At 34.2% G+C, this 11,081-nt stretch overlaps 1 protein-coding gene across 1 annotated transcript; it reads right to left on the reverse strand.

Annotated features, from left to right (window-relative positions):
* Nucleotides 1–10,425: 10,425 nt before the first annotated feature.
* Nucleotides 10,426–10,879, reverse strand: LOC101543900 (40S ribosomal protein S26). The gene has a single exon (XM_004609377.2). The coding sequence runs from the start codon at nt 10,840–10,842 to the stop codon at nt 10,495–10,497; it is 348 nt and encodes a 115-aa protein (XP_004609434.2). The 5' UTR covers nt 10,843–10,879; the 3' UTR covers nt 10,426–10,494.
* Between the last annotated feature and the right edge of the window lie 202 nt (nt 10,880–11,081).

Consider the following 11,081-nt stretch of genomic DNA (forward strand, 5'->3'; position numbering starts at 1 on the left):
GCTATCAACAACCATGAATAAGATTTTTGTCTCAAGTGCAGTTGAATTTCTCACTTCAATAACACCATTAAAATAAACTCTCAATGTGCAGTGGTCCTGCGCTATGTGAAACTCATTTTTTGGTATGACAAATCTCTGAGGGCCCACTATAGATAAGAATCAAATTCATTTACAATCATAATTTATTGAAATTATTTTTCCCTTCATTTACTCTAGGTATTTCTCTATAATGCCATAATCCCCTGGAATAAGATTCATTTAATTCTTTCATCTCAGTAATTGCCATAAATCTATATTCATTGCTATACAGATATCATTTTCTATTGTCTTCTCTCTTCTGGCCTCTAGAGTTGAATCATTGCCCCCAGCCTGAATTTATTCAGGTACTTGTTTACCTAAAACACTCACCATTGTGTTTTCAGAGTATAAACAATATTCACTCATTAGAAGGGAATTTTTGTGTTTGATTTGATAATTCTGTGATTATCAACACTGAGACCAGTACCTTGCACATAATAGAACTTGTTAACATTATTTTGAATTAAAAATGCATTCTTTAACGTTTGTTTTTAAGAATGCACATCTCTGATGTTTCCCTTTTATAACAAAGGCATGTTTTAGTGTTTGCTTCCTTTTATGTCTCTTGTCTCTTCCAAACAACATGGTGACGTCACCTAGGTTTGTGATAAGAAAAGTGGCTTAATGGAAGAGATTGTATATGTAAACTATTTCTTTTTTTTTTTTTGCTTTTTGGGTCACACCCGGCGATGCACAGGGGTTACTCCTGGCTCATGCACTCAGGAATTACTCCTGGCGGTGCTCAGGGGACCATATGGGATGCTGGGAATCGAACCCGGGTTGGCCGCGTGCAAGGCAAACGCCCTACCCGCTGTGCTATTGCTCCAGCCCCTGTATATGTAAACTCTTAATAATACTTTGGATGTGTTATTATACCCAATTCACATATATGAATTGTGAATACTTGTTTTGAAAATTTTCCAAAGTTACATGGCATTAGAAATATGACTAAAAACAAATCCCAGGCTACAGTTACTCTAATGGCCCTTTAAGTCTTGCAATCACACTACCAATTTAGAGGAATGTTTAAAGGAAGATCTCTTTCCCAGCATTAGGTCTGTCAAGCTATATGTCCAAGTGTATTCCCAGAAGCTTGCAAAAAGACTCAGATCTCTTTACCAATACTCATTTAGTCGTCCACTGAAGTCACATTGTTTTTTTGATATCATAATGACTAAATCTTGCCAATATTGATGTTTTATCAGTTGATAATTATATACACATACTCATCAATTTAAATCTATTCAAGCTCTTAAGCATAACCACTGTTCTATGAATGGCATCCTTTTGCTCAAACCCAAGGGAATATAAATGGGAAAACCAAGTTAACAAAGTAGTGGTTCTTTCAACTTCAAGTGAGCAGCTAATTTTCTCTCTACAACCTCTTGTTCAAAATCGTCTACAAAGTGACTTGTCGCCATCTGAGAAGTTATATGCTTTACATTAATGATACACTTGTTGACTATTTCTTTTTCATTTTTTTAGTGTATTTGTAATCCACTAGCCCATAAAGTAGCTCACTACATTGTTTTTTGGTAGGTTTTATTTGTGGCTCACATTTGAATGCTTTTGCCTTTAACCAAAGTGTCTCCAAAGTCCAAGTCGCTCCACATTTATGAGACAGATCTCAACAAATCCGAAGATCTGCAGATGTAACTAATTCCAAGAGTGAGAGTTTTTAAGCTATATATTTTAAGAATTCGTTAAAGAAATTCCAAACCCTGTAGCTTAATGAAAAGCAGGCTAAGGAGAACACAAAAACCAACTTCATATGTCAAGCACAATCAAGCGGAAAAAAGTATTCGACATATGCTTTTTGTCCTGAAAGATTAAACCAAGACAAATTGAAGCGCTTATGAAAATTTTCACTTCAGTTTAAAGCATGACTATTTAAAATATAAGTTGTCCAGAGAAGGAAATGGGTGCTGAGGTTTCTTTTATTATTAAATAATAAGATAATGATATTTTGTAATAGCTATGTGAAAATCAGTGTTCCGAACCTTGTGTTCTGTTTTCCACTAAAAGCTAATCAGGAAAATATTATTTTCTTTTAATTTTCAAACTTATAGGCAGACTCTTGGAAGACTGGCAAATTACACAGGTTTATTAAGCTAAGAGATTTTAGAACTACAAATCAAATCTACCTTGTGTTCATTAAATTGTTTTCTGTAGGAAAAATTTAGAAAACAAGCTAGACAGACCTCAAAGAGTCAACTTAGTACACCTGTAGGACCTGTTTATTATGAACCTATAATTATTATAAGGACCAAGTTATTATAGGGGTGTAATACCCATAAAAATATATTTTTAGAGAAAAACCAAGATTTACACCATCTATAGCTCATGATCTGTTCTGACTGGGGAAAGTAGTTTTAATAGCAACAATAACCCCAGATGTTATAACTTAAATTCAGGTGATTGACATAGAAATAGTTCTATCTGCAAACTTTCAAAGATTTTAATTGGTTTTTGAGATTTTAGGCATAACATCAAATGTTATATTGTCCCAAATATAAAAAATATAGACAAATTATTTCATTTATTTTTATCTTCACCTATGGTATTATAAATAAGTAACTATCATGGCCAGAAAAATAGTGAAGTGGATAAGGTGCTTGACTTTGTTGTACTCAAAATGGGTTTGATCCTCAGCACCCCATACGAGTCCACCACAACTGATACCTAAAAATCGAGGCAGGAGTAAGCCCTGGGCACAAAAACAAAAACCAAGCAAAATAAAGTGACTGTGAGTTCGGTAAACAGGAACTCATGCAGACAAGGAACTAAAGAGAGAAATAAAGTGTTCTATGCCATTTTTGACTAATTAATGAATACATATGGCTTAGCTATTCATCAAGGAAAACACTGGGTCAAGATGAAGTTTAAGGAAGAAGAAACTTTATATTTGGACCAAATATGTTGTCTAATTAAGAAAACTGCACTTTTGGAGATATACCAATTACTCAAAGTCCCAAGCTCATGTGTTATGTAAGTGGCAACAAGCACTACAGAACTGTTTGCAATCTGGAAGCCAAGGGCAAAGAGATGTGTTGAAGAGGCATTTTCCTTGATGTTCTCTTATTATAAGGTGCTTAGTACAAAATACTTGGAACTGATAAGTGCTTTAAAATAAATTTAAAGTAACCATTACCAGATTATTTATATGGAGTTTCACAACTCTTTTCTTCACTGTTTTTCAAATAATTTGAGCAAGTTTTAAATGGTAGAACAAGAGTAAAATTTTAAAAAGTTAACCTAAAAATAAAATTTCACAAACTTCTAAGTACTATTCAGAAGTTATTGTATCTTTTTTATTGTCTTGTTATTTCACAGTTTGCCTACATGATTGTAGGTGTAAGAGTATAACAAAATAAAAAATATTCTTACAAAGATAAAAAGGTTCTTTTTAAACAATTTAAGATTATATTTCCATTACTACCAAGGGTCACATTAGGAAATTCTCTAAGCCAAAATAAAACAAGTTACTCAATGAAAATGCAGGGAGGGGTTATTTTTAATTTTTTAAAGATGAATTTTCTATAAAATTATTTATCTAAACTATTCATAATTTTTCTCCCATATAGTTTTCTTCTAAATAAAAAGAAGAATTGACTTAGTCATACCTCAAAATATTTCCCACAAATATTGATGTGGATCAAAAAGTCTTTCAAGTGTTATCTGTTCTGTATATTTACTCTGATTCAGATGAGAAAAATATGCATACTTACTAATCCACCTTCTGATGTACCAGAGAATAGAAATACCCCAATTGCAGGCAGATTTATTTTGGTTCCTAGAATGAAAATAGCTTCTCTGATTATTTCTACTTTCATGGTATTCATTGAACTTAACTTCTTGAGTAAAATCTTGTAAATTGGGACCAAAAGATAATTTAGCTAGTAGGGCACTTGTCTTGCACATGGCTAATCTAGGCTCAATCACTGACATAGCAGATGGTGTGCCAAGAATCACTAGGAGTGGTTCCTGAGTGCAGAACCAGGAGTAATCACCAAACATTGCTGGGTGTGACCAAAATCAGCATAGCAAAACAGGAAAAGCTTTTGCAAACTGCTTTCTGTGTGCACTAATAGACTGATACTTGAAATATTCATGCACTAAAGTACACTCTCCACAAAAGAGAATCAATGGAGTCAGGAACAAATATTACTGGTAATAAAATAAAACTATTCTTTAGCCTCAAAAAGATTTTAGTTTTTATTTTTATTTGTATACTTTATTTAGATACCATGGTTTACAAGGTTGTGCATAATACAGTTGTTATGGGCAGGCATTCAATGTTTCAACACCAATCTAGTGTGATCTTCCCTCAATGATGTCCCCATTTTCCAAACACCTCCCATACCTGCCCCTTAGCAGACAAACAATAATTTACTTATATTGCTTGTTGAAATTAAATGACTTACGGAATTATCAACACATGGAAGAAAATTTGTGAAAATTGCTATGGTAAGCTATTAAATCATTAAGTCCTTGTCTGATGGTTTACTAAGCTGTTTGTTATTAGGTCAGCTTTCTGTGTCATTATTTTTGTTTACTGAGCTGAGTTGACTTCTATATTACTTTCCTATCTAATTTGGTGTGCTTTGCACCCATACTGCAGTTTCCGACATGCCAATGGTACAATTCCACTGCCTCTCGACTAATCTCTGCAGAGACACCAAACTGATGGAAATTTCAGTAGCACCAGTTTTCAAGCTGAGAACCCTGGGGTCTCTCAGAGTGGGGGCAGGAAACCTCCTCTCTACTCCTCATACTTCCAGAATCTCCAGCAGTCACACCCATGCCATATAGCTTTATGTGAATTCAATAGCTCAGTTCTACAGACCCTAGAATTCGGAGGGTATGGGCACATATATGGCCATAGGACACCTTCAAATTTCATAATACAGACATCCTAGTAGTAGCACATCAAACTAGATGAGGGGGGAGGTTAATAAAGCTTTTAACTAATGAGTAGAGGACATGCTAGTAGATAATCATAACACAGAGAGAAACATTATGAACTTAACAAATATTATAATAAATTCCAGAAAAATTCTGTATTAATTTTCTCAGATTTTGCAGAGAAAATAGAATATAAACAAAATTGGAAGCAGGAGAAAAAAATCATATTAGCAATAAGCAATGCAAAACAGCATAGAAATTTAAAATATTGGATAGACAGGAATAGGACAAAGCACACAAAATAAATTGAAATAAATCTAAATATTCTTAGTATTTTTGATGTCTAATAATTTAAAAAAAATGTTAATTGAATCCCTATGCTTTCTGTAGACTTTAAAATATTTAAATATTCAAATATTTAGTGTCTTGCCTCACTTATACTCTCTTAGAAATATTGTGGATGCGGCTTGGAAGCTGCCCTCACATGCTGAGGGAGAGGGCAGCTTAGATAGAGAAGGAAACACCAACTGAAGTGTAGTGGAGGATATACTCAGGATGGGAGAGGCGGGTTGAAAGCAGAATATAGATTGAACACAATAGCCACCCAGTATCTCCATTCACAGCATAACACCCAAAAGGAGAGAGAGAACAATAAGGAATTCCCTGTCATGGGAGGGGGAAGGGGGAGCGGGGGAGGGACCCTGGGGACATCGATGGAGGAGAATGGACACTGGTGGAGGGATGGGTTCTTGAGTATTGTATAACTGTAACACAGGCACGAAACTGTAACTGTACCCTCACAGTAACTCATTAATAAAAAATAAAATTAAAAAAAGAGAAAGATTGTGGATATAACTAATTGAGCTCTTCTTCCAGAATTCCTCATAGGAAACTTATATAAATTAATTTCACAACAACTCAGTTTAGTCCTTCATTCTATTCTCCCTTTTTCATGTGTAAACTGAGGCTTAAAATTGTCATGTCAGCATAATTAAATAATTAAGGGAATAGAGTCAAGATTTGAATTAAAACCATATGGTTTCAGAAAGTGCCTTAGTATATACACAAATTCCCATTTTTCTGTTTAGTATGGACATAACTATAGTTCTATTCATTAGCTATATGAGATACATATGTAAATACAATAGAAACACATACATATCTATACACAAAAAATACAACATTTGATGACATGTTATTGGTTTAAATACAAATTAAACACACTCAAGATCTTGACCTCCTGGGGCCACCCACATATTCACTTCATCTCCTGTGATTGCCAGTTATTTTCAATTCCAGTCATGCAGGACCAGTTTGCATCTCCCAAATCACTCTACATTTGCTTATGTATTTTTTCTATTTTTCTAATCACATAGCAAGTCCCTCATGTAAGGTAGTAGAGCATTATTTACACTTCCATAGACATGTAGTATAAATTACATGGTTTATAATGCTAAATCTATGTCTTTTCAAAAGTTCCCCTAAACTTCTCCAACAAAAATGATTTTTCTGTTCTTCCAAACTTTTGTGTATGTTTTTTGCATTATGAGACCAATCATTAAATATATTTTATTTGTTGCTACAATGTTTTTAATTAAATTTTTAAAAATATATGTGTATTTACAAAGTTTTCAAAATCAAGTTGTTTCAGGGACATAATGTCCCATCACTAATGTCACTTTCTCTCTGCCAATATCCCCAAGTTCCCTACCACACCCTCAAATCCCCCCTTGGGAAACATATGACAAGTGTAAAACAAATTTACTCTGTATCACTTGCTTCAGCAAAACTTGAAGGACTGGTAAACGGAATGTAAATCAATAGAAGTAAATATGTGATGATAGATTGCTATATGATTTAACTTATATCAATAAAGAAATTTAAACAATTTAATACAATAATAGTATACTGCCTATTCTCAGTTACATAACTAAGTTTTTTAACTTGGCATCTTCATATATTGCACTAAATCTTATTTTGTACTTATATATTATTGTGGTAATTATCATATATTTCCTGTAGTAAATAAAACTTGTAGACAATTCTTTGCTAATATAATTTAGAGTTTCTATGAAATAGGAAAAATCTACAAATGTAAAATTTTATGAGAGTAAAGATAATTAAGAAAATTTAAATGGAAAAATATAAATAGATCTATAAAATAGTGTTTTATCCTACGAAAAGGAACAGCTATTTTGTAGCAGAAAATATTATATCATAGATACTACTTAAGTACTTGAATTAATAAATAAAGTTTGCAATAAAAAATGTCTGTGTATGAAAAACAATTGACTAAGCGTAAAACTCAATATAAATGAGACATTAATTCATTACTGGAAATGTATAAACCCCTTAGCAAGCAAGGAGTAAACAAATAACCATATGTACCATTAGTGAGTGCAATACTCTTTGTCTTGTCCTTTAAAGAAGCTATGAATTCCCTAAACTATCAACTGTCTATGAAGCTCTATATTGTTCCTTTATATCTGAATGATAGTCCATCTAGATAAAGTATTCTTGTAAAGTGCTTACGTTTTCCTTGAGTTTTTGTACTGCGTCCCTCCACGGATTCTGCTTCTTTGAGTCTCATTTGATAGAGATGCCATAAATCTTCTTCCTTTGTATGTAAGTTTCTATTTTGGTCTTGCTTCTTTTTATATTGTCTCTATCTTTGACTTTTGTGATTTTGAGTATAATGTGCCTTGGAGCTCTCCTAGTTGAATCTAGTTTTTCTGGGGGCCATTTTGGGCCTCTTGGATCTAGGTGCCTGTATTACTCAACTTTGGGAAAGTCTTATAAATGATTTCTCTAACTGTTGTTTCCTCATCAAATTTGCTTTCCTATTCTTCAGGCACTACAATGATTTTTCTATTGTTCCTCTTAAACTCATCCCATAGTTCTCTGTTATGCTGCTCATTTGTTTTCAGATTTTTTCCAAGCTTCTGTTTCTCAGTTGTTTCCTCCTGCTCCTCTTGGGCCTCCTTGATCAGTTGCTGTTATTCTAAAGTTCAGAGCTTCTATTCTAATGTCTAATTATGTAGTTTTCTCATTTAGATATTTTCTTAGCATTCTTACTACCTGTGCCTTTGTAGTTCTTTGGATCCATTAAACACTCCATCACATGTCACTAAAGTAATTGTCAAAGGATTTACTGAGCTGTTTGTGTTGTTTTTTTGTCTCCAGCAGCAGTTTTCACTCATTGGGCTTGGTGGCCTCTATATATTTTCTCAATTTTTTTGTGTGTTCTTTCTGTGTTGGGGGTGAAATTTTGTAGTAAGGCTTCCTGGAAGATGCTAAGGGGGTAGGCTTAGGGTTGCTCTCTTTCTTCTCTAACTATCTTCACCCATGAGAGGAAGTGTAACTGAGAGCAGTAATTTGTTGGGTAGAACTTTTCATGACTTGTTCCAGAGTAAGTCCAGTGATATTAGCTGGAAATTAGCTTCATTTGGAATGGTGGAGAATACCAAGCTGATTTATTGGTATGATTTTTAGGTTTTGAAAAACTGTATACTCTTTCCCGGTCATTTTCTCTAATTATTTTGTTCCCCTTTGTGTATTGGTAGCTCTGTCTTTGGATCGGATTTAATTCAACAAGTGTTTGTTAAATCCTATAACATTTTAGGAACTAGTACATGATCTGAAAACAAAATTTAAAAAAATGAAAATATAAGTAGTTGAAAATCTTAGAGAAGAGAGATATGTGTAATAATTTCAGTGTAATGTGGTAGGTAAGAGAGAAATGATGATTAATTACTTAATGGATTACAAAAAGCTTTAAGTAAAGTGAACACCTGAGCAGTGTGAAAGAAGGAATTTCTATGTTCTAAAAAAAGAATTGTGACTTTTCAAATCTTAAGTAGTGTAGGGTCCCTATAGCCCAAACTTCCATATCCAACATATTTTATCAAACACACTCAAGGAACCATAGCTACATATACATATTTTTCCTTAATATTCAATTTTTTGAGAGTGAGTTTTCAATTTTTCTCTTATGATATTAATAAATAATTATTCTATGTAATTTGGTTAATCAGGTAAAGAATAAAATATATCTGAGGCATAACAATTTAAAATATAATAATTTGGAAATATAAATCTATTAAAATATTATTTATAGTTGTAATAAAAATTGAATTTAACATATGTCTAGAAGACACACTCTGATCATAATTTTGGTTTTCATTTCAAATACTGAATAAACACAGCTTTGTAGGTTTGCCTTTGAGTATTGAATGGGTTATTCTGCCTCTGCATGTAAGCTGAGGAGACACATCTTATCACCTGAAGAAAATATGTAATGACAAAATTATGTACAATAGCCTCCTAATAATGAGGATTATGAAATTAGAGCACAATAAATAAAAAATGTCGTGGGTGGCCAGAAACTAACAGATTGTCTCTTTAATAATAACTGGTCAGTACTAGAATTTTGCTTCCGTTGCTGAAAATCTGTGAATTTATTTCTTCATGCCTTCTTTGTTTCTTATATATCAACACTTTCTCTCTTGTTTATTGTTGAGTATAACCCAACCTCTGCTATTCTATCCCATGCCTCACACCAAACTGAATGCTATATCCTTTTATTTTACTTATTGAATAAATTTATTATCCAGGAGTAAAAGTAGTTCTCTTTGTCCCGATATTTCACTTTATACCCTGACTCACCAATTCCCACCTTGCTCTGTAGCTTCTCAGTGACATAATCTCCTAAATCTACACTGTTTGATGCTATTCTATCCTTGTCCACATCAAAAAAGATGAAGCTTTACTTTCTACTTCTAGAAACTTCATGAATTAAGCATAGAAAGATTTTATGATGTAAGATCACTGGGTAAATTGTACCAAAAACAAAACAAAATTACTTCCTAATATATAACTTATCTCTTTGACGTATACCATCAGATAGCCAGATAATCTGACACACCTCCAAACGGTAGCAATTTCAAACTAACTCCTTTTATTTTTTCTAAAATCTAAATTATTCTATTGAAGTGTTATATCTTTCCACAACAATGTTTGAATGTTTCTAATCCTGGATCCCCTTCTGACATCATTTCATTCCTGTGACCTCTCCACCCCATACTTTAGCCCCTAATACTTTGGCTATGATCCCACACTTCTGTGATTTTTACTTGTGACCCTCTTGGAATATCCTGGGACCTCAAATGTGTTTTCATGACCCCCAGCTGAGACACACTATAATACCAGATAATTAAAGTAAAACAATTAAAAATATTTACAGATATATGATCATTTGGGGTGTACATGTAATTTTTAATATAACCACAGTGTAATATTAAGAGACAGAACATCAGCTGTGTTTCATTGAACAATTTTAAAGTATTGATCTACTTGTTTTAACTCCAGAATCTTACTTTAATCCATTTGGAGAATTTAAAAAAAGTTTTGGCGACATATGAAATGGGTGCTTATATATTTTTTTCGAGGTATAATTCCACTTTATTTTCTTCGAAAAGAGTTTGTCTTCGATCCTTAAGGTCTGTAGTCGCCTTACATGGGTTTTGGTGGAGGTCTTGGGGCAGCACCCGCAGGTCTGAACCTCGGTGCGGGTGTCCGGTCCTTGCGGGCCTCGCGGGAACGGTTCCTTACCACCTTGCTGTGAATGGCACAACTCACACAGTAGTGTAACTTCACATACAACTTGGGAAGCACATAAGCGTCGAAAACGCTGGCTTCGGAAATGTCCCGCACCGCCGCTGCCTCCACGATGTTGTGAATGACAAACTTCTTGATCGCCTTATCCTTGGGCACGCACCGGGCGCAGTTGGTGCAGCGGATGGGTGGCACGTGGCCCCGGCCCTTTTTGGCCCGTCCGTTGTTCCTTCTCTTTTTGGTCATGTTGGAAGTGTGGGTACGAAAGAGGATCCGGCTGTCGGCCCGGCTCTCTTATATAGCGTGAGATCCTTACGCGCACGCCGCAAGAAGTCCTAGGAATTGAACACCAACCGTGATAACCCAGTTTCGCCTAATTTCACTTATTACTCAAGCATTTGTGCCGAAAACTGTACAGCAGAGGCGGTTCTAGAGCTTGTTTATGTGGGGGACGAGGGTATAGTGGGCGAAATGGGTGCTTATAT

Source organism: Sorex araneus, chromosome X (assembly GCF_027595985.1).
Source record: "Sorex araneus isolate mSorAra2 chromosome X, mSorAra2.pri, whole genome shotgun sequence".
NCBI classification, from domain to species: domain Eukaryota; kingdom Metazoa; phylum Chordata; class Mammalia; order Eulipotyphla; family Soricidae; genus Sorex; species Sorex araneus.

Excerpts from the sequence above, each read along its gene's own strand:
- LOC101543900 (XM_004609377.2), bottom strand. The coding sequence starts at position 10,842 with ATGACCAAAAAGAGAAGGAACAACGGACGGGCCAAAAAGGGCCGGGGC.